Source organism: Saccopteryx leptura, chromosome 2 (assembly GCF_036850995.1).
Source record: "Saccopteryx leptura isolate mSacLep1 chromosome 2, mSacLep1_pri_phased_curated, whole genome shotgun sequence".
NCBI classification, from domain to species: Eukaryota; Metazoa; Chordata; class Mammalia; order Chiroptera; family Emballonuridae; genus Saccopteryx; species Saccopteryx leptura.
The window spans coordinates 218,887,893-218,911,876 of record NC_089504.1 but is presented as its reverse complement, the minus strand read 5'-3'; the positions used below and the strand labels follow the sequence as shown (position 1 = coordinate 218,911,876).

At 39.1% G+C, this 23,984-nt stretch overlaps 1 protein-coding gene across 1 annotated transcript in view; it reads right to left on the bottom strand.

Moving 5' to 3' along the window:
* DSCAM (DS cell adhesion molecule) overlaps positions 1-23,984 on the bottom strand; it is a 636,673-nt gene that overhangs the window by 173,816 nt on the left and 438,873 nt on the right. The window contains exons 9-10 of the mRNA XM_066370162.1: positions 21,087-21,365; positions 9,575-9,694 (exon numbers count right to left, since the gene is read on the bottom strand). Of these exons, the coding sequence (XP_066226259.1) occupies positions 9,575-9,694; positions 21,087-21,365 (399 nt within the window). The remainder of the gene's footprint in view (positions 1-9,574; positions 9,695-21,086; positions 21,366-23,984) is intronic.

The window sequence follows — 23,984 nt, the reverse complement described above, 5'->3', positions numbered from 1 at the left end:
ATTCAAAGAAGACTTGCTTCCTATCTATTTGAAGTCTTCCAAAAAATTGAAGAAGAAGCAATACTGCCAAACATATTTTATGAGGCCAACATAACCCTCATACCAAAACCTGGCAAGGACAACACACAAAAAAGAAAACTACAGACCAATATCGCTAATGAATACAGATGCTAAAATACTAAACAAAATACTAGCAAATCGAATACACAACACATTAAAAAAATAATTCATCATGATCAAGTGGAATTCATCCCAGAAATTCAAGGATGGTTCAACATATGTAAAACGGTTAACGTAATACACCATATCAATAAAACAAACAAAAAAACCACCATATGATCTTATCAATAGATGCAGAAAAGGCATTCAATAAAATACAACATCATTTTATGTTTAAAACACTTAACAAAATGGGTATAGAAGGAAAATATCTCAACATAATAAAGGTCATCTATGACATCATATTAAATGGCATAAAACTGAGGACTTTTTCCTTAAAATCAGGATCAAGACAAGGTTGTCCACTCTCTCCACTCTTATTCAATGTAGTGCTGGAAGTTCTAGCCAGAGCAATCAGACAGAGAAAGAAATAACAGGCATTCATATTGGGAAAGAAGAAGTAAAGGTTACACTTTTTGCAGATGATATGATCCTTTACATCAAAAACCCCAAAGACTCCACCAAAAGACTACTAGAAACAATAAACCAATACAGTAAGGTCACAGGATACAAAATTAATATACAAAAGTCCATTGCCTTCCTATATGCCAACAATAAAACATCAGAAAACGAGCTCAAATAAACAATCCCCTTCATGGTTGCAACAATAACAACAACAAAATACCTAGGTATAAACATAACAAAGAATGTAAGGGACCTATATAATGAAAACTACAAAACATTGTTAAGGGAAATCGAAAAAGATATAATAAAATAGAAAAATATTCCTTGTTCTTGGATAGGAAGAATAAATACAGTCAAAATGACTACCAAAGCGATATACAAATTTAATGCAATTCCCATCAAAATTCCAATGTCATTTTTTAAAGAAATGGAACAAAAAATCATTAGGTTTACATAGAACTATAAAAAACCCCGAATAGCCAGAGCAATCCTAAGGAAAAAGAACGAAGCTGGGGGCATTACAATACTTGACTCCAAATTATATGATAGAGCCACGACAATCTAAACAGCATGGTACTGGCAGAAAAATAGACACTCATACCAATGAAACAGAATAAAAAGCCCAGAAATAAAACCACATGTTATGGTCAAATAATTTTTGATAAAGGGGCCAAAAACACACTATGGAGAAAAGAAAGCCTCTTCAACAAATGGTGCTGGGAAAACTGGAAAACCACATGCAAAAGAATGAAACTCAACTACAGTTTGACCTCTTGTAATAAAATTAATTCAAAATGGATCAAAAACCTAAAACAATAAATTACATAGAAGAAAACATAGGTACTAAACTCAGGGACCTTGGTTACAAAGAGCACTTTATGAATTTGACTCCAAAGGCAAGGGAAGTGAAGGCAAAGATAAATGAATGGGACTACATCAGACTAAGAAGCTTTTGCACAGCAAAAGAAACTGACAACAAAACAAACAGCCAACTAAATGGGAGATGATATTTTCAAACAACAGCACAGATAAGGGTCTAATATCCAATATACCCAAAGAACTCATAAAACTCAACAACAAACAAGCAAACAATCCAATAAAAAAATGAGAAGAGGACATGAACAGACACTTCTCCCAGGAAGAAATACAAATGGCCAACAGATATATGAAAAGATGCTCATCTTTATTAGCTATTAGAGAACTGTAAATCAAAACTACAATGAGATACCACCTCACTTCTGTTAGATTAGCTATGATCAACAAGATAGGTAATAGCAAGTGTTGGAGAGGCTGTGGAGAAAAAGGAACCCTCATCCACTGTTGGTGGGAATGTAAAGTAGTACAATCATTATGGAAGAAAGTATGATGGTTCCTCAAAAAATTAAAAATAGAACTACCATATGACCCAGCAATCCCTCTACTGGAATATACCTCCACAACTCAAAAACACTGGTACGTAAAGACACATGCAGCCCCATGTTCATTGCAGCATTGTTCACAGTGGCCAAGACATGGAAACAACCAAAAAGCCCTTCAATAGATGATTGTATAAAGAAGATGTGGTATATATATCCTATGGAATACTAGTCAGCCATAATAAATGATGACATCGGATCATTTACAACAACATGGATGGACATTGAAAACATTATACGGAGTGAAATAAGTAAATCAGAAAAAACTAAGAACTATATGGTTCCATACATAGGTGGGACATAAAAATGAGACTCAGGGACATGGACAAGAGTGTGGTGGTTACCAGTGGTGGGGAGGGGGAGGGAGGGTGGGGGGAAAGGAGGGGCACAGGGAAAACCAGATAGAAGGTGAAGGAAGACTATATGACTTTGGGTGATGGGTATGCAACATAATCAAATGTCAAAATAACCTGGAGATGTTTTCTCTGAACCTATGTACCCTGATTGATTAATGTCACCCCATTAAAATTAAAAGAAAACACACAGCCTGAAAATCAGACAAATGCAGGATTTAAAAAATATATCCATAAGGCAGCAAACCAGGAAATTTCAAAATGCTGTGGAACTTATTAATCATGTAAAACTGTGTTACAAAAACCTGCTAAATCTAATAAAATGCTGAAACAATATGAGAAAGTTACAGGACTGTTCACATCAACAACACATTGTGTTCCTTTCCTCAAAGAATTTCCACCAGAATCACACTATTTATGTTTGATCCATTTATAACTAAAGCATTGAAATATAAAATTTAACATTATTAAGCTGTCACAATTAAACAGCCAAAATGGCTTATCTATGAATATCTATATGGAAGGTAAGGTTGCCTTGTTATTGAAAGGTCCAAATGAAGACAGAAATAAAGTATAAATGCATTTGAAAACTTTTTTTTTTCCAGCAGAAAATGAAGCTAACATGAAAGGTAACACCATTTATAAATCTGATTGTGCTGCTAAACAAAATAAGAGTGAACGCCTTCTTCCACCAGCAGGACTGCAGTCCCAAGGGTTAGCACTTGTTCCAACTGAGGGACGTGGACTTTGTTGTGATTTAATAGAACTGTCCATCATTCGCTTTAAATCCATCATTTATTGTAAAGAGCAAAATTTAACAATACGTACAATATTCAAAATTCTGTAATCTTGTTAGCATAAGGTGAGCACTTTGGTAATTAGCGAGAAGATATACTATAGCAACCAAAAGTCATTCATTAAAAAGCTGCCAATTTTCTGTGGAAAACTGGGGTCAAGTGGGGACAGTTTTAATGCTCTATTACAGGAAAAGAAATGTGAAAGCATTACGTAAGGCGCATGCTGGATTACTGCTGTGTTATTACAGTGTGACCTTTCTTCTTTATTGAAAAGGTATGCCTCACAGTGTGCTCAAGGATTGAGGAAGTGGGCAGAGTGGAGAAAGAATAGCCTAGTGTCACCAAGGGAGTCCACTTTGAAGGTGGCAGCAAATGTTGTTTCTTCTTGTGTTCCAGTCTTAAAACTTTGTTAGTCTGCAGTGAGAGAGCACGTGGCTCAGAGTCAGAAGAAGCTGGGTTCTGAGGCTGTCTCTGAAACTTACAGACTGCCTTTGAGTGAGCAAGTAGCTACCTCTCTCTGCACCCTTAATCACATCATATATGAAATGGGAAGAATGATCCATTCCCATATTATATGGATTGTTGCTCCCATCAAAGGAAACAAGATTCATAAATGTGAGTGTTAATGGCCACGACAAGGATCTGGGGAAACTGGTCAGTGATCACACTTTGAAGGTCCCCCAGCAGGAAAAAGACACAAAGACTAGATAGGAGAAATAATAAACAAATTAAAGGGGGAGTACATGCATTAAAAAATCAGAATAGACGTTACGGGTGCAGGAAATAGGTACCATGATCGGAGACCCAGAAGAAGGAATGAAGAGCATGGAAGAGAATAGATATTTAGAGATATAGTGAAAGAAAAAAATTTTTAAATAAAAGGTCTGAATATATATAGTGTATAGGCACACCACATCTGTGGGTAAATTGAGCCCAGAAAAAGAACATCAAAGCACAGCCTATAGATTTACTAGATTGCATAGTCAAAATGATTAAGTCCCTACTAATGGGAACTCAGGCAGCCTCTTCTCCCTCCCGGGAAATAATGTGAGCCTCCAACCTCCTACCAGCTAAACTGACTTTGTGTGCAAAAAAGAAGCAGACAAGCAAGCAAGCTTCTGTGCACAAAGAACTTGGGATAATCCTCAATGGAAAGGCTGGCTGAAGGACTGGGGCGTGAGCCCAGGGACCGTCTGACAGAGAACCAAGGTGAAACGAAGGCTGGGCAGGTGGTGGCAGACTAGAATGTGGAAGGTACAAGCTCTGACAATGGAGAAAGCATTTATAAAAAAAATATTAAGACAGTTAGAAAATGTATCATTGTTTATATTGGAAATTGATGGTTGTGTCTTTAGAGAGAGAGGCCCAGACTACTGACCCTGATCCCAGACTAATTTGCTGTCTTAAGGTGTCTTCCTGTCAGTAAGTGGCACCCCCTCTTCTCAACTACAGGGGTACCATCTTTGATTCTGCCCTTTCTCTCGTACTCACAACCAGTCCATCAGCCAGATTCCTTCCTTCATGGCTATCCCCCTGCTCCAAGCCACATGACAGCACAGGTGTCCTGACATGTCCCTAGCTGCAATTATTGCTCTCCAAAGTCTCCACACAGCAGGGCCAGTGGGGTCTTTTTCAAAGACTAGGAAGATCACACACTTCTCTTGAACTACTTCAACAGTATGCTCGGTCCTGGCTTCAGCATGAGAATGGGAGGAAGGAGAGAGCACCACCACCATGGCTCAGATCCCCATTCACGTCGCCATGGCCAAACCACATCCAAACAATGATTGAAAGGACTGACGAGGGTTCTGAACCCCTGGGACCTCCAGCATCTCCTTTCACTCACTCTGCCCCAGAGTCAGTGTCTTCCATGGTGTTTCTGGAACATTTCAGGCATAAAGACACTTTCGCCCCTGGCTTTGGCCTGGCTTGTACCTTGATTTTCAGTACTCCCCCCGCAGGTGTGCCTACCACTCATCTCTCATCTCTTTTAAGCCTTTGCTCAAATATTACCTTCTCCTTGGGCCTTCCTTGACAACCCCATCTAAAAAGACAACCCCATTTTAAAAGCAGACAACTCCTCATTTCTCCCTCACCTGCAGAAACCCAGGCACACCCTGACTCTTGTCTTTGGACATTCCCATGACCAAAGCCTCCCTGGAGGTCAGATGCAGCCTTTTCTGTGGGTGACAAGTGAGCAAAAGATGCCCAAGCAGGCCATGGGCCTGTGCATGAGCAGCCCCTCTCTGGTCCTCAGCAGCTAACTAGGTCGTAGCTTTGGCCCTCAAGACAGTGACTGCAACCCGTTCCCTCCACCATCCGTGACATAGATGTGCTTAGCTGTGGATTTCTGGGAGCGTAGGTGAGGCCCATCATAGTATTATGCCCTGATATTTTTTAAATATCCAGACAAGAGGCCTCATTTGTTCATGTAAAAAAAAAAAAAAAAAAAAAAAGAAACAAAAAACCAGGAGATAGAATTGAATGTCTTAGAATTCGTGTATCCAGACCCAAGGTCAAAAGGGTAACAACATTATTTTTCAGCAAGGAGCGTTTCATTTCTGCAATCACTGTCCTTAAACCACTGCAATTTGCTCAGAAATGCTGCAGCTCTGGGATGAATTGCTCTGTCTGTCAGATGAATAACCCTAGTCTCTTTTGTCTGCATCATTTTTGTCCCATGTAAGGGAGCTGCACCTTCACTCTTGGAAACACATTCCATAAACAAGGCTACCTTTAAGAAATACCTTTATTACTTGCATAATTCAAAAAATAATATACAATATCCCTATATTTTATTGGGAACTATTAAAAAGTAAGCATACTACTGGGTATTTTCTGGGTTGTAAGAAACAGGCAATGTGGTAAACTGTGAGGGAATGTATAAATTAAGATTCTGGCCACTGGTCAATGCTTATGGAAAGCCACAGAGGTTGTCTACTCTTTGAGCCAGCAATTCTATGTATAGAAATTTATCCCCAGGGAGAAAATGGACACATATACAAATAGCAATGAGATAGAAGTCATTGTGACATATTTATAACAGTGAAAAACTGGGAAAAAAAACAAACACACAATATCCAACAATAGCGCTGGACACACCTAATCGCCATGTGTCCATCCTCTGCTCTTAGTGTTATAACACATGTGGTAGTCCTGAGGGCAGTGAGCTCAGCTACAACACAGCTTGCAGATCCCTTGTGGCCCAGGGTGACTTAGCCAGGACTTGAGCAGAATTGACTAATGACACACTCTGGAAAGACCCTACAAGAGAGGTGACTCAGGTGGGAGTGGCAGCCATCGCCCTTTGTTCTTTTTCTGATGGTAGGAGAGGCTTGCTAAGAGCAAAACAGACAGACAGATATGAGCAGTTTGGGTCCCAGATAACTTATAGGAGCAAACAAATTAGTCCTGAATTATCTCTATCCAGACTTATGTGGCTTTAAGTCACTGAATCTGATTCTAGCAAAGGCAAAAGTATATAGTTAGATGTACTTATTGATGATTAATATAAACTACACAGATATTAAAGTAATATCAAACACCCATATGTATTGACATGGAAAGACATTTATAGCATATTGTTAACTAAAGAAAGGATATTATAAGTCAGAAACATTTTATATATATATATCAGTTTACATTGATCATATATATCATATTTATATATCATTTATATCTATATCTATATCTATATCTATCTATATGATAAAAATATATTTGCCTGGGGACAGTTCTAAAAAGCTGAGCAAAAATGTTTGTGATACTTATCTTTGAAGGATGTTATTCGGGGGGGGGAACTTAACTTTTTAAAATTTAGTTTGTTGTAATTTCTAATTTTTTTCTTTGATGATTTTATACTGCATATGAAATCTAAACATAATAAAGCTACTGTCACTTAATTTGCACATAAGTGTAATAAAATGTATGTAATATCCATGACAGACAAAGCATTCTTTAATCTATTAAAAATGCTCCTGCATCTCAGGTTCAATCCCTGGTCAGGGCATACAGAAGAAGCACCTATCTGCTTCTCTACCCTTCCCCCTCTTCTTCCTCTCTGTCTCTCTCTTTCCCTCTCACAGTCAAGGCTCCATTGGAGCAAAGTTGGCCCCAGGCACTGAGGACAGGACCATGGCCTCCACCTCAGGTGTTAGAATGGGTCTGTTTGCAAGGGAGCAATGCCTTAGATGAGCAGAGTATCGCCTCCTGGTGGGCATGCCAGGTGGATCCCAGTTGGGCACATGCAGGAGTCTGTCTGACTGCTTCCCTGCTTCTTTTTTTTTTTTGTATTTTTCTGAAGCTGGAAACGGGGAGAGACAGTCAGACAGACTCCCGCATGCGCCCAACCAGGATCCACCCGGCACACCCACCAGGGGCGACGCTCTGCCCACCAGGGGGCGATGCTCTGCCCCTCCAGGGCGTCACTCTGCCGCGACCAGAGCCACTCTAGCGCCTGGGGCAGAGGCCAAGGAGCCATCCCCAGCGCCCGGGCCATCTTTGCTCCAATGGAGCCTTGGCTGCAGGAGGGGAAGAGAGAGACAGAGAGGAAGGGGGGGGTGGAGAAGCAAATGGGCACTTCTCCTATGTGCCCGGCATGGAATCGAACCCAGGTCCCCCGCACGCCAGGCCGACGCTCTACCGCTGAGCCAACCGGCCAGGGCCCCTTCTTCTAACTTTGAAAAAATACAAAAAAAATGCTCCTGCAAATAAATAAGACATTGAAACATGTTGAAGGAACATGAATAAGAAATTTTCCAAGGGGAATCAGGAGTGGGCAGTTATCGTAGGACAAACATTTTTAACATTTGTGATCTCAATATGCAAATTAAAACCAGTTCCCACACCACATTGTGAAGATTGAGAATAAAAAGATCTTATCTAACAGGCAAGAATGCAGGGACACACACAGCTTCATAGTGCTGGTAGGTGTATAAACTACTCTAATATTTTCCAAAGGGTCCTGGACCCATACAGACCAAAATCCTTAATGTGCTCATGCTATTTTCCTGCTAGGAACTGAGCAGGAAAGCAATCACATAGGTGCACATTGCATTAACATACATGAATATTCATTGCTGTGGTGTTTATAGCAGTGAGAAAGTGGACTTAACCTAAGGGAGAGACAGGGAACATCCACATAGAAAACCTTAGAAATAATCTTAAAGAAGAAAAGTGTCATGAAAAATGTACATAATATCACACATGCAACATGGGGCTTCCAAGATGACCTGAAAGAAGTAGTTGCCTGGGCAGACACTCTGAATGACAGGCTTTTATTTGGGAATAACGTGCTTTTCACATGGACAATGTGTGGCGCAGTCCAAAGATACCCCTTGCAATCCAGTGAGGTCTGGCCCTTCTCCTTTACTCTGAAGGGAAATAAACTAGAGGGAATTGTGGTAAGGGTGCCACTTGTTTTTTTCTAGTTTTGTTATTTTCATAATAAGAAAATTCACCATAATATTTTAAAAATCAGCTTCCAGAATACATACCAAGATTAAATAAACATAAATGCACTTATAACAATTAAACATATATAGTAGGTCTCAGATTGTTAAAAGATTAAATTTATTATTTGTTTATCTCATTGCTATATATTGCCCCTCAACTGTTTGATAAAAAAAAATTACTAAATGAGAAAAGAGAAAGAACTTCTGATATGTTATAAGCACAGCTAAAGAACCTTTCATGGTGATAATTCAAGATGGACGTAAATTATTTTTACAGTGTCTACAATGGTTTCCCATTTGTTGACACCGCGCATGATTATTCATGTCATGTTTACAGTGTTACCTTAAAAGAGAAATACTGCTTTGCCTTTGAAAAGAAAGCATGATTAGGGATGAAAGCTCACCATAGATATTGGATGTGCATGTTTTTGTATGTAATTTGTATATTCTAAGGTAACCAGGTAAGTAAAAGAATCAACAGTTTTATTTTTCACTTTCTATGACCACTTACTCTCAAATGTACAAATATGTACTGGGGAAGTAATTCTCTGAAAAGAAAAACTCTGACAATTTCTACTTGTACTTCCACCTGTAAGGTTTGCAGTGGCCTTCAAGTAGGTCATGGTTATCCAGTATCAGTAGACAATGCAGAAATATCCCAGGTGCTAAAATAACTGACATGAGTAACCTGCCTCCCCATTCATGATCTTTCCTAGGGCATGTTATACAAGAACAGACACCTTTATGGTCTGAATAAAAACACTTAGGCTGAATACTAGTGGTAAATGTGAGAGTAAAAGAAAGACAGATTTAGTGAAGCTGGAGACATACCTACTTACAAGGAACATCTCTGGAAACACTAGAAATTCTCATCTAATTCTTTGGAATGTATGTATATTTGGCAGATAACAAGCAAACAAGTAACTTCATACCTTTAGAGAATTTCCACACTATTGTGGGTACAGGATAACCCTCAGCTGAGCAATTGAGGATGACAGCTTTGCCATAAATCCCATCCTGGTCTCGTGGCTGAACCACAAACTTGGGAGGAACTGAAAAGAGAGACATATCACCAGTAATTCAGACAAGACCATAACTTACTAAAGGCACACTTTTAAGAAATCCAAGAATTTAACAAACATTAAAATACAAAGAATGTTTTACATATATGGGAAATTAAAAATCAACACAATTTGAGACAAATTAAGGAAGCTACTTCATTGTAGGCAACTTTTCTTATTTTATATTAGTGAGGTTCAGGAGACAGAAGTTACTTTGCTCTTGGGAAAACGAGACCCTGGAGTGTGGGAGTGGGACTGAACCAAGGGAACATGACATTCTGTTTTTGACTGTGCTTTGGAATATCTTCAGGAATCTATTCCATGGAAATTAGAATCAGAAGCACAATTTAAAGAACAGAAAATACATTTTCTTGTCAAATAGTAATTATCAAGATTAAGCATTCTTCTTGGTGTGTACTGCTCAAACCACTTGATACCTATTTTTCCTAAAATAGGAGATGAAGGGAGAACATCAAGGCATTCCCTAAAGGGAATAAAGAATAAAGCATGCTACTGAACTCTCCAAAGTCTGATGAAGATACACAGACCATTATTCTTGATGTCAGCACCCTTCTGGGCCAAAGGTGGTGTGGAGGTCAGTTGAAATAAGGTACCATGATACCTTTATAGTGTAGCTATTTAAAAAAGCAAATTAAGTAGCTGCTTATTTGGTGAGTTTTGTGTGGTGCTGAAAAAGCTCCACCCCTATGTGAAACATAAACATCCAATTCAAAGAAAACATGCCTGCCAAGAGAAAGCAAATGCTCTGAGTTAAGGTATTGTGATTTTAAGAGTATTCATCTTCTCTTAAAGAGAAAATACAAATTCTTCCAGGAAAGGTAGCATCTGAAGATGTTAAAATCTTGGAATCTTTTCCAGAAGATCAATGATTAATTATGAGATGGGCTTTCAATGAGGTGGGATTATGTGAGAAGAAACACATTATGCCTTAGCAAATATGGGTGATCTTCCTCTCCTTTTCATAATTCTTTGGAAAACTAACCTTGTCTGCCTTGCAATTTTTATAATTTTTCATTCTGAAACAAAAATGTGGACTTATGTGTCCATGTAGATCGAGAGGAGTTCCAGCCACCACATGAAATGGACTGGGAGCCAACATTAGCAAGGGGTTTGGAAGCACATTTAAATTGTATGAACCATGGTGAAGATCATTTTGGTCATAAACCAGCCACAGAAGAGAGGGCAATATTAAGACATAAGAAGCAGCTGTTGTTGGAACCCACCACTGTGTTTCTGGAGGAGACGATGCAGTGAAGGCTAGGAGTATGGAGCAAGCCAAAGGCTAAACACCTGGGTGGGGTCTCCAGTTCTGCTACTTTCAGTGGGACAATCTTGTGCAAGTTATCAAATGTCTAACTCTAATTTTCTTACATATAACTGGAGGATAATATCGTCTTCTAGAATTGGTGTGGGGATCAAATGAATTAAGATTATAAATGTTCTCAGAACAGTGCCTGGAAGATATTAAATGCTGTAGGGGTGCTGGTTAATTTAGGAAATGCTGTTACGTCCAGCTTTAACATAACAAACACAGTTTCTTTTTTTTTTTTTTTTTTTGTCAAAGTGAGAGGCAAGTAAGCAAAGCGACAGACTCCTCCTGCATGTGCCTTGACTAGAATCTACCCAGCAACCCCCATCTGGGGATGATGTTCTTTTGCCTATTTGGGGTTGCTGCTCTATTGCTTGGCAACAGAGCTATTTTAGCAACTGAGGTGAGGCCATGGAGCCATCTTCAGTGCCCAGGGCCAACTTGCTCATTTGAGCTATGGCTGCAGGAGAGAAGGAGGAGTGGGAAGGTGTGGAGAAGCAGATGGTTGCTTCTCTTGTGTGCCCTGACCGGGAATTAAACCTGGGACTTCTGTATGCTGGGCCAATGCTCTACCTTTAAGCCAACCGGCCAGGGCCAACAAACACAGTTTCCAACTTGCTAATTAAATAAGTTACACAGTCAATGGATCTCTTCAATATTGCTTAACTAGTAAGCAGTTTGTTTAGGTGGTATCTTGAGAAAAGTATATTCAAAAAATGTAAATATATTTAAAACAAGGTGATCAGGGATTACTACCTCATGCTGAGAAAATTATTTTTAAGAAAAAAATATAAGAAAATTTATAGAGCAAAGTTTTCTAGTAAAAATAATTCATCAACCTCAAGGATAAATTACAAAGTTTCTGACATCATGGCAGATTCATCCTGCCCAGGTGGAAAGCAAACATGCAGACATCTACATTCTGCACTCTGTTTGGCTCAAATTCAGCTAAGAGCAAAGAACCCCTTGTCAAATGAGCAGGTAACTAATCTCTTGTACTTCCTCTGGAAGAATGCCTAATTATAATTGATCCATGACCACTCCCCTTCATTTGGTTCTAATCCAAATGGATGCCACTTAAAAACTGATCAAAGAGATTTGCATGGGAAATAATCATTGACATATTTTAAGTGTAAGGTAATTACAGATGGAAATGGCCCATAAAATTGAGAATTATCTTTCATATCCCTCTCTTTCATCTCTTTGCATTAGGGACTAATGATTCTTGGAAAATATATCACATATCCTCAAATTCTGTGTATCTTCACTGCCATGGCCCAGTCATGATGACAGGGTAAACAGGGTGCATGGTGAAGTGTCACCTAAGCTGGCCTATCTGCTTTCAGCACCCCGGGATGGACAGTTCCACACACTTTTCTAAGGTACTGCACCAAGACCATGAGTCCTTCTGCTGTCTCAGGCTCTTCTCTGAAGTCATAAATGCTTATTCACCTTTACCGATGCCACCAGGAAACATGGGAGACAATTGTACATCATTGAAGGACAGGAGATGGGATAAGTGCCCTGCCTCTCCATCCTGCAATCCTGTAGGATAATTCTAGGGCATGTTCTATGCTTGTGCTTCTCATACGTTAGAGGGTATCAGAATCACCCAAAGAGTTGATTAAAATACAAATTGCTGAGCCCAATCCCCAGAATTCTGACTCAGTAGATCTGAGCTGGGATCCAAGATTCTGCCTTTCTAATAAGCTCCCAGGTTAGGCTGAAGCTGCTGGTCCAGAATCCACAGTTGGAGAACCACTGTTCTTTGTGATTCCTTGGAGGATCCCCACCCACTATAAATGAGCCCCAGTTGCCCACAGTGACAACTAGCTTATTAAAACTTCTATTGACTTTCCTTCCTTTCTGACCTCATTTTTCCCCATTCTGTCACTGTTGGATCCAGGAACTACATCTCACATAGGCAACTGGCAGTCAATGCTGCACCTAACACTCTGCTTTCAGAAGAACTCAACTGAGACAAAGCTGTTAATGGCACTTAGTATCTGGGTTTCTGCAACAGCCTCCAAACTGGTCTACCTGCCACCTACTGCCCCACTTGAACCCCTTCTCCACACAATGGCTTGAATCATCCTCCTAAGACCCAAACTGGATGACTGTGACTTCCTTCTTTAAAAGCATCAGTCTAGCCCTGGCCGGTTGGCTCAGCGGTAGAGCGTCGGCCTAGCGTGCGGAGGACCCGGGTTCGATTCCCGGCCAGGGCACACAGGAGAAGCGCCCATTTGCTTCTCCACCCCTCTGCCGCGCTTTCCTCTCTGTCTCTCTCTTCCCCTCCCGCAGCCAGGGCTCCATTGGAGCAAAGATGGCCCGGGCGCTGGGGATGGCTCTGTGGCCTCTGCCTCAGGTGCTAGAGTGGCTCTGGTCGCAACATGGCGACGCCCAGGATGGGCAGAGCATCGCCCCCTGGTGGGCAGAGCGTCACCCCCTGGTGGGCGTGCCGGGTGGATCCCGGTCGGGCGCATGCGGGAGTCTGTCTGACTGTCTCTCCCCGTTTCCAGCTTCAGAAAAATGAAAAAAAAAAAAAAAAAAAAAGCATCAGTCTATTCCCATTGTTCCTAGATAAAATCCAGACTCATACAATATTTTGCAGGCTCTTTATGACATGGGTCCTTGCTCTCCAGCTTAATTTCTTTTCTTTTTTGTTTTTTTAGTTTTTGACAGAGGCAGAGAGAGAGTCAGAGAGAGGGACAGATAGGAACAGACAGACAGAAAGGGAGAGAGATGAGAAGCATCAATTCTTTGTTGCGGCACTGTAATTTTTCATCAATTATTTTCTCATATGTGCCTCAACCAGGGGCCTAGAGAAAACTGAGTGACCTCTGGCTCAAGCCAGTAACCTTGGGCTCAAACTGGTGAGCCTTGCTCAAACCAGATGAGCCCATGCTCAAGCTGGCTACCTCGGGGTTTCGAACCTGGGTCCTCCGCGTCCTAGTCCAATGCTCTATCCACTGTGCCACCGCCTGGTCAGGCTCCAGCTTCATTTCTTGATGTTCTCCTCTTCTAGCCTTGGCTCCAGCCATTCTAAAGTCCTATCTATTCTCTAGTTCCCAGGATCACTCTTGCCACTGGGTTTTCACACATGTTTTTGCATTTCTTCAGTTATTGTTATTATTATTATTATTATTATTATTATTATTTACATCTCATCAAAGCCCACTTAGTCTAGGGCACCTTTTATGATGCTGTGGAGGAGATAAAGTGTTTCTACATAACCCTGAACTGTCCTGGCACAGCCTTTATCCCACTGGTTTTGTATGGCCAGTTTAATTGTCCATCTCCCACATCAGGCTGCACACTCTGGGAGAGGAACCATTACTTCCTCATAAACCATTATATCCCCAGTATGGAGCACACTGCTAGGACATAGAAAGCAGTTTGCCAATATTTATTGAATGGACAAATGAATAAGTTGGTTATTATTCTAGTTATAAATATTCTAGTTATTCTAGTATTCTAGTTATAAAACTTTAATTTCTCTGTATTGTATTAATGTATAATTCCCCAAAGTTGCTGGTTTCCTCTTTTTTAAAATGATATTTTGTTTATCTTTTATTTTGTAACAATTTTTTTGGTAGGTTATAGTAAGCATATTTGCTGTTATAGTCAGCTTTCTAATAAAGAGATATTTCCAGTAGAGATGAGGGTAATTAAAAAGAAGAAAAGGAGAAATTCAGCCAAATAATTATGTCCCAAGAGGCAATGTATGTCATTTTGGGGCATACATTTATCTGAAGCATATAGATAGGTGATAAATAGAGAGAGAGAGAGACATAGAGACAAAGAGATATTTATTTATTTATTTATTTATTTATTTATTTATTTATTTATATTTTTCTGAAGTGAGAAGCAAGAGGCAGCAAGACAGACTCTGGTATGCGCCTGACTGGGGATACACCTGGCATGCCCACTAGGGGGTGATGCTCTGCCTATCTGGGGCATTGCTTGCAACCAGAATTATTTCTGCACCTAAGACAGAGGCCATGGAGCCATCCTCAGTGCCCCAGGCCAACTTTGCTCCAATAGAGCCTTGGCTGCAGGAGGAAAAGAGAGAGATAGAGAGGAAGGAGAGGGGGAAGAGTAGAGAAGCAGATGGGTGCCTCTCCTGTGTGCCCTGGCTGAGAATTGAACCCGGGACTTCTACCTGTTTGGCCGATGTTCTACCACTGAGCCAACCAGCCAGGGTGAGATATTCTTAAATATACAAATCCTGTCATGGGATGCACATATTCTGATAGTATCTGAAACCTCAGAGGGATTGTTTTGAGGACATATTTTTGCTTGTATTGCTTAAAATGAGGTTTGGTTTTGTTTTATAAAAATACAGTGACTTTTGGCTTCATTTTTTTATTAAAGGGGAAATAGTATGTTTACAACAGGACAGGTATTTTCAATCTTATGTGTAGTCCAATGTTTTATGTTTGAAATCCATAGCCTCTAAGTAGCTATATATTTCCAAAGAATGAATATAGGGTTCCCTAGCCGGCAACATGAATGAGGATTCCACTTTTTTAAGGCAAAGCAACTGAAAGCTATTTGATGGTGGCAGCTGAGGGGAAGGGGAGTATAAAGAAATATTGCCATTGTCTACTGGATGGTGTTTAGTCAAGATAGTGATTCGTGAAAGTTAAGGTAAGCTTTAATTAATGACACTAAAAAGAACAATTCTATGATTTCCATAATACCCAGAATAGATGACCTGGCCCCAGCCATCAAACCTTTTCCATCTTCTCTTATTGCACAGTGAACACTTTGGTCTCCTGCTATCTGTGGGACACACAAAACTCATTCCTGACTTGGGTCTTTGTACTTGTTGGTCTGTCTGCCTGGGACATGCTTCCTGCAGAGAGCTCTGTAACTTACCCTCTCACGTTAGTCAAATCTCTGCTCAAACTCTTCAGAACAAATTACCCTGTCCATCTTCTAACTCTATCCTCTCACCAAGCTTTATTTCTCATAGGACATGTAGCTAGGTACCTGACTTTCTTTATTTCTTATCTCTCACTTCCACTGGAATATGAGTTTTATGGGGTAGGATGTGGTCTCTCTGTTTTGATTACCACTCTAGCCCAGCATTCAGGATATCTATTATAAAATTGATGTTAATATATAGTTGTTGGAAGAATAAATAAATGGATGAAGTAAAATAAAAGCATAAATATGGTATCAAAAACTGAAAATCAATAAACATAACAATAAGATAGACTTGTATTGTCTTATATTATCTTATTATTTTAAAATTTTTATTGGATTTATTGGGGTGACATTGGTTAATAAAATTAAATGGGTTTCTTATGTACAATTCTATAATTCATCATCTGTATATTGTATACTTGCATAATTTTAATTTTTCTTTCCAAATAAAGGCCTTTTAAATAGTGTATTTGTTTTTCTGCATGTTAAACTCATCATTAAAATGAAGAAACAATAGATACATCATAGGATATAAGGAAGTGTGAGAAAAAGCGCAGATAAAAAATTACTGTGTTGGCAGCTTTCCCCTTAGTGGTGTAGAGCCAACAGTAGGAACAAAAGGGCAAGTGGTTCTGTCCTTAAATCCAGTCACTTATCCCCAGTGACTTCATTAATGCCAAGGTCACACAAATGAGCATGACATTAGGGAGATGGTTGGTTCATTCCAATGTAAGCCACAGGGTACACACGTAGAGCTAAGATTTTTTCCTTTTCATTTACCTGATAATAGTTCATTTATTTTAAATTAAGTCTTTATAAATTTTCCCAATAATCTAGGCTATAAAAAGTGTGCTAAACTTTAAAATGACCCAAGGTCATACAACTGTGACATAAGAAATAATGAGAAATTAGGAGTTGGGTCCCCCAGTTCCATTTCTATCATTCCCATTGATCCTATACCTCAGTGTAAATGTCAGAGTTACAGACTCCATCTCCCACATGCAATGGGTCCCCCATGCTGTAGCTTCTACAAAGCTATATTGTGCTTTTACCTTTTTGGCTGTATTCCCAAGACCATGATTCTAATTAATTGCCTGATACTTGGATTACACTGTGGCCTCTTTTATGTGATGTGTCCTCAATCATGTTCCAAAGTCACAGCTGATAGGTGTTGAAATCATGACAAAGGGTAAAAGGAAGAAGAGAGAAAGGAGGGATGCAGGAAAAAGGCCTGAATTCAGGTGTAAAGGCCAGGAAGCCTTTCCTTGGATCTTCTGTCTACAGAGCAACAGCCTGTTAACTGCTCACCAGAGGGTCCTCTTCCCTGAATACAGTTGGTGCAAGAAAATTTGTAGTTCCCCACTCACTTCCTATAGCCAGCATGCACTGGTTCAAGGGAACAAGCAGATGGGCAAACCCCAACCATGGCACATCCTCTGTGTTCTACTTGGTGCTGTTTATTACTCACTGACCTTAGAAAATATGACTGAACACCTCTGTTCTACCTTTATTAATTCTTTAAATGGAGGATGATTGGAGGGTCCTACTACCAGCTAGGTGGTAGAGCCATACTTTTATATTTAAAATGTGATGGCATGTACTTGAATCTTGCTTTGCTACCGCGATTGACGATCTTTTCTTTACAATTGCTATACTTAGTCCATTTATACTTAATGCAGGTAGCATACTTGTGTTTAAGTGTGCAATCTACTTGTTTCTCATTTTTTCCATCTCTTATTTTATCACCCTTTCCCTCTTTTCCTAACTTTTTTATGTTTAATTGAATATATTTTAATGTTCTCTTTTACCTGTTCTGTTCAGTAGCAATATCTACCTATTTGTTTCATTTTTGGAAATTGCTCAATAGTTAAAAATGTACATATTTAACCAGCAACATCTACGTTCAGAGATATACCACTTCATGCATAATATAGAATTTTATAACAGTAAAATTCTATTTTCCTTCTTCCTGTCCTTTTTGGTATTGTTGTTGAATATTTTGTATGTTATAAATCACACAGTAAAGTGTTATTGTTTAAACATGCAAATATTTATAAAGGAAATAAAAATAATAAAATGTCTTTTATATTTAGTCACACATTTGTCATATTCAGAGATTGTCATTCCTCTTGTAGGTCAGTTTTCACATCTGGATTTGTTTTCTTTTTGTTTCAATAACATTCTTTAATATTTATTGTTGTAAAATTTTGCCGTTGTTCAATTCTATCAGCCTTTGCTTGTCTAAAATGTCTTTATTTATCCTTGACTTTTGAAGAATCCTAGACTAACAATATTTTTCATCCTCTGTCCCTTTCTTCTAGCACTTTAAATGCTATGTCATTCTCTTTTGGCTTGTCTTTTTTCTGATGAATAGTCTGAGGTTTTCTTAATTGGTTCTGCTGTCTTATATCAATCTAAATTTTCTTGTAGCTTTTAATATTTTATCATTACTTTTTAACAATTTTATTATGATATGCTGTGCATGATTTTTCTTTGTGCCTATTCTCCTTGGGTTTCACTGATTGTTTTTATCTGAAAATATGTGTGTGTGTGTGTGTGTGTGTGTGTATGTGTATATGTATATATATATATATATATCACATTTGGAAATTTTCCTTTCAATTATTACTCAAATATATATTTTCCCTGTCCCTCCTTCTGAGACTCCTACTATGTCTATGTTGGACCACTTGACATTGTCCCAAATTCATTGGGTCCCTGTATATAATTTTTAGTCTTTCAACTCTCTGTGAAAATTTTGGATTTTTTTTCTTGACCTCTTTTAAATTAATTCTTTGTTCTGTAGTATCCAATAATCCGATACCCTATTAAATAGATCCAGTGAATTTCTCATTTTAGATGTGTGTTCAGATCTAGAGTTTCCTTTTGATACATTTTTTAAAATTATGCTCTCTTCTTGAATTCCCTCTTTCAGTCACTGCATACAGTCATTGCATTTAGTTGACCCAAAATCTGCCTCTCTGAAATTTCCAACCATTTCTGTTGGTTCTACTTTTGGTGCCTCCAACTATGGTTATTACTACACTAGTTTAAACACATTCCACTGCATGCAAAGAATCTAATCTCATTTTATTAATTCAAAGACTTTAATACTATAATTATTTCTTCATTATCCTGTCACATTTTTTTTTTTTTGTATTTTTCTGAAGCTGGAAATGGGGAGAGACAGTCAGACAGACTCCTGCATGTGCCCGACCGGGATCCACCCGGCACGCCCACCAGGGGCGACGCTCTGCACACCAGGGGGCAATGCTCTGCCCCTCCGGGGAGTCGCTCTGCCACAACCAGAGCCACTCTAGCGCCTGGGGCAGAGGCCAAGGAGCCATCCCCAGCGTCCGGGCCATCTTTGCTCCAATGGAGCCTTGGCTGAGGGAGGGGAAGAGAGAGGCAGAGAGGAAAGGGGGGGGGTGGAGAAGCAGATGGGCGCTTCTCCTGTGTGCCCTGGCCGGGAATCGAACCCGGGTCCCCCGCACGCCAGGCCGACGCTCTACCGCTGAGCCAACTAGCCAGGGCCTATCCTGTCTCATTTATTTCCTTTCTATTGACTCATTCCTATCAGCATGTAAACTTTCCTTGTCCATGTTCATCACTAACCTCTCCATTTTCTATTTTCTGTCATGGCAACATACCTGCAAATATGAAAAGAACTGCCTTTTCTTGAGTTCATACACATTCACCCATCCCCTTTCTTAACCCCCTCTAATCAGGCATTTATTGCAGCCATGCCATTCTTCAAGGTCACAAATCGTATCCATCCTTCCTAAACTCAATGACCAATTATTGACTTTCCTCTTTTTCTATTTTCAGTGGGCATTGATATACTTTTTACTTATCTTTCTTAATAGATTTCTTATTCTGTTTTCAAGACCTCATAGTCCCCTGAATTTTCTCTTATTTCACTGGCTGCTCCTCCTTTCTGTCTCTTTTGCTGATTCTCCCCCTTCCTCTGGAACCGTAAGCACTGGAACGCCTTGTGTTCAGACCCTCTTGTTTCTCCCACATCATTGTTTCCCTTGTCACAATTGCTACTCCTTGCATCTTCTGCTCTTATGTTGAAGACAATTCCATTTACCTTATTAGATGAAATATGTGCTTTATTATAAAATTCTCTTCCCCTCATTGACAATATTCACTTAATAAACATGCCTTCTTTGCTTTTCTTCTGATATATATCGCAAATTCAACTGTTTCTCATTACTTTGACCATTACCACCTTCATTCAGGGCACTTTTATCTTGCCTGAACTTCAAAAATAGCCTCTTACTTATTATCACTGCTTTCTGGACTGGTCCATTTATCATACAGCTGTTAGAGTGATCATTAAAAAGTTAAATTAGGTCATGTCACTGACCTGTTTAAAGTCACCAATGACCTCTCTTTTGCATTTAGAAAAAATAATCCAGGCTTCTAAAATAGCTGCATATTCAAATTACCCAGAGTGATGGACCTCAAACTTGCTACATATTGAGCATAAACATAATCACAGTTTGCTTGTTAATGTCACAATAGCCTCCCAAAATTATGACAGATTTGATGCTAAGCTGAACAAAGGAAATCACATTTCTAAAGCTAAAACAAAACAATTAAAAAGCTATAATTTTTTTCACTTTTTAGGAAAACTATGATATATGGCTTTGAAAAATATTTTTTAAACCATCAAACTAATTATATTATAAAAAGTTCTACATACAATAAATACAACACAGAAGAGCCCATGGACTTTGATACTCAAAAATCATTAAATTAATATAGGAAAGCCCTATTTCCTAAATTAAATCTTATAGCTCCAATGTCTTCATTCACACATTTCTTTGTTATTGAGTCGTACACAAGAAATCTGTATGGTTTTATTTACCAGTGTCACTCCAATAAATTCAATAAAAAAAGAAGTTTCATATTTTAGGTCAATAAAATCTTGGTTTAGAGTTTGGGGGAGTTCATAGTTGGTTTCTATAGGGGTGTGTGTGTGTATTTTAATGAAATGAGAGCACATGACAGCACATTCTATGAATTCTAGTTACAGTTTCATAATATAAATATTTCAAGCAAACACCATAAATCAGCTGCTTAGACGCCATGGATCCTGTATCTCTTGCTTACCTCTCACTATTAGCTGGCTCTGGTGTTCCACGGCTGCTGCCTCATTCCGGGCTATGCAGGTGTAATTTCCATTATGCATCAGGGAGAGGTTGGAAATCCTTAAGGAGCTTGTGAAGTCAATGTTGTCGATGGTCACGCCCAGGCTTGCTGGAATGGGCCTGCCATCCTTCTGCCAGGTGATGGTGATGGGTAAGTCCCCTGAGACCACAACACAAGGGATGAAGACTCGCTGTCCAATGGAGAATCTTGGAAACTCAAATGGTTGGATAAAAGGAGGGACTGAAAGAAAAGGGAAAAAAATAATAAAAGAAAAGACAATAATGGGCTGTGTCAATATTCTACATTTGCTTTCCCCTTAAACCTTTTGCATGTCACTGCAACAGCATTTACATGTATAAACCACTAGAAGATAGGAAAATGTGCTCTTCATATGCTTAATGTGATTCATTTTGATAATCTTTTTTTTAAATTATTTATTTATTTATTCATTTTAGAGAGGAGAGAAAGGGAGAGAGAGAGACAGAGAGGGAGAGAGAGAGGAGAGAGAGAAGGTGGGGAGGAGCTGGAAGCATCAACTCCCATATGTGCCTTGACCAGGCAAGCCCAGAGTTTTGAACCGGCAACCTCAGCATTTCCAGGTCGATGTTTTATCCACTGTGCCACCACAGGTCAGGCAATAATCTTTTTTTTTTTTAAGTACAATAATTATTTGGAATGATAACATTTCAGTCTCTATGCTCATCAAATTCTGTGGAAGAGGGATCTGGGTTTGGTTTTCCTTTAGCAACTATAAAAGGATGTGTAGAAGAGGACATTCTTTCCTGCCTTGCTGTTATCAGTGCTACAGTCACTGCCCTCCTTAGCCCATCTGCGTGTCAACAGGTGTACCCGAAACCTGGGGAGGAAACAGAGATTCCAAATTTTTGTTAAACATACTTTTATATCCAACATCCAACTAAGGTGACTATTAACTAAAAATAGGTATTTCATGTTAGGATAACGACATCTAAACTCCAAACTCCTCAATTTTACACATTTCATGTACATGATCTCAAATGATGAAATAACTCATAGCCAGGGTTTGAGTTGTTGAGACGTGTTGCTAATGAGGACAAGGGCATAGCCTTTGGCCAGTGGCAGACACAGCCAAGCTCGGTTTAGAAAGCTCTTTCCTGATTTAATTTCCCTGATTAACTCCTATTTATCTTTCTGACCTCTGAACTACTCTTCCTCAGGACCTTCCCAGCTGGCCGTTTTGGTTTTCATCAGAAAATGGTTCTGATGGAACCACCCAATGGAGCCAGAGGAACCAAGTTTAAACCCTACCTCCGGTGTTTATTAGTTATAGAATTGTGGGAAAGTTTTCAATGTGCTCCCCATCAACCTTATGAGGTAGTCATTCACAACCTCCCCTCATAAACGGAGAAAACAAACTCAAAAGTGTTACTCTGTCCTTTACCATGGAACCACTTTACTATAGAGCAAAGGCTCAGATCCTGTCTACTATTTTTTTTTTTTGTCTTGCAGGGGCTTGGATATAACCAAGGTTGCAAACTAAGATTATTAAGCGTGCAATAACCTAATATTAACCAGTTATTATACTAAATCGATTCACAGAATGAAGTTATTAAATAGCAGGATGTTTGTTCATTAAATCAATTTTAGTTTCACTGCAATTATCAACTTGGTGGAGTTGTAAGGGACCCTGCTGAGAAACATCTGACTAGAAACTGTTCGTTCATTCATTCACATAAGAAGTGCTTACTGAGCCCTGCTATGTGCTCCACAGCACTGAGTGCTGGGCATACAGAAATGAACTTAATATATATAAACAAAAACCATGCTTCCACTATGCAGAATATCTGCAATTTATTGGTTTATACAGTTCTAAGTAATATCATCATAGTGACAGAAGTTAATTGCAGAAACTTTAGCCACAAAGCTATACCAGCAAAAATGCAGAAAGGTGCAGTGAACACAGTGAAAAAGCAACATCAGGAAGCCGACCTACTCGCTTGCATGCGTGTCACTATAAGGAAAAAATCTCTTGCTCTGCACATTGTATTTTAAACCGTTACAAGCTCCTCCTTGTCTCATTTCTTCATGTAAGCCAGATGCTGAGAATACAAGGATACTGATGAGGGCTCAGTGTGAAGTTCAGTCAGAGACCCGCTGGCAAGCCCCAGGGGTGAGAAACTAGGTGTAAAGGACACTAGACATGAGAATTGCAACACACACTGCAGTTGGTGACCTTTTGTGCTGGGACCCTTGCTAGTCCACTTTTATGCAATTAAAACAGAACCATAGTACTTAATGAAGACTCTGGAGCCTAAATTATAGTTACTGTAGTAAATGAGATAGAGCTAAAGTAAAAAGAGATAGAGCTAAAATATATTAAAACATATTTATGCAAAAATATCTATCCCAATAGTTAAAATAAATATTTTCAGGAGGAAGGAAGAATCTATCCCCAGAATAATGCAAAATCAGGTTTGTTACTTGTGGCTTTGCTCCACAGGATGTACTTTTTACAATGCATATTAAGTCTACAGACCCATTTGTCAGCCATACCACTTCTTGCTGCAAACCTGTCCCCCTGGCTTTAGCCATGAATCACAGATCTGCTGTGTAAAATGTTTTTAAAAGTTTTTAAGAGTCCCAAATCTTACATTTTACATTCATAAGATATTAAAATGGGAGGAAAAAAGTAAACCAAATAATAAAAAAACTCATAATGATTTTGGTAAAGCCAAATCACCTCTTTGAGACACAGTGCTTACTTTATCTAGTTCATTGTATCACCATTTACGGTAAATTCTCTGAATCTCATCAATAGCGAGAGCTAGTAGTATTCCGAATGTGACCTGCAACAGGTTCTGATATAACCTCCCTACATGG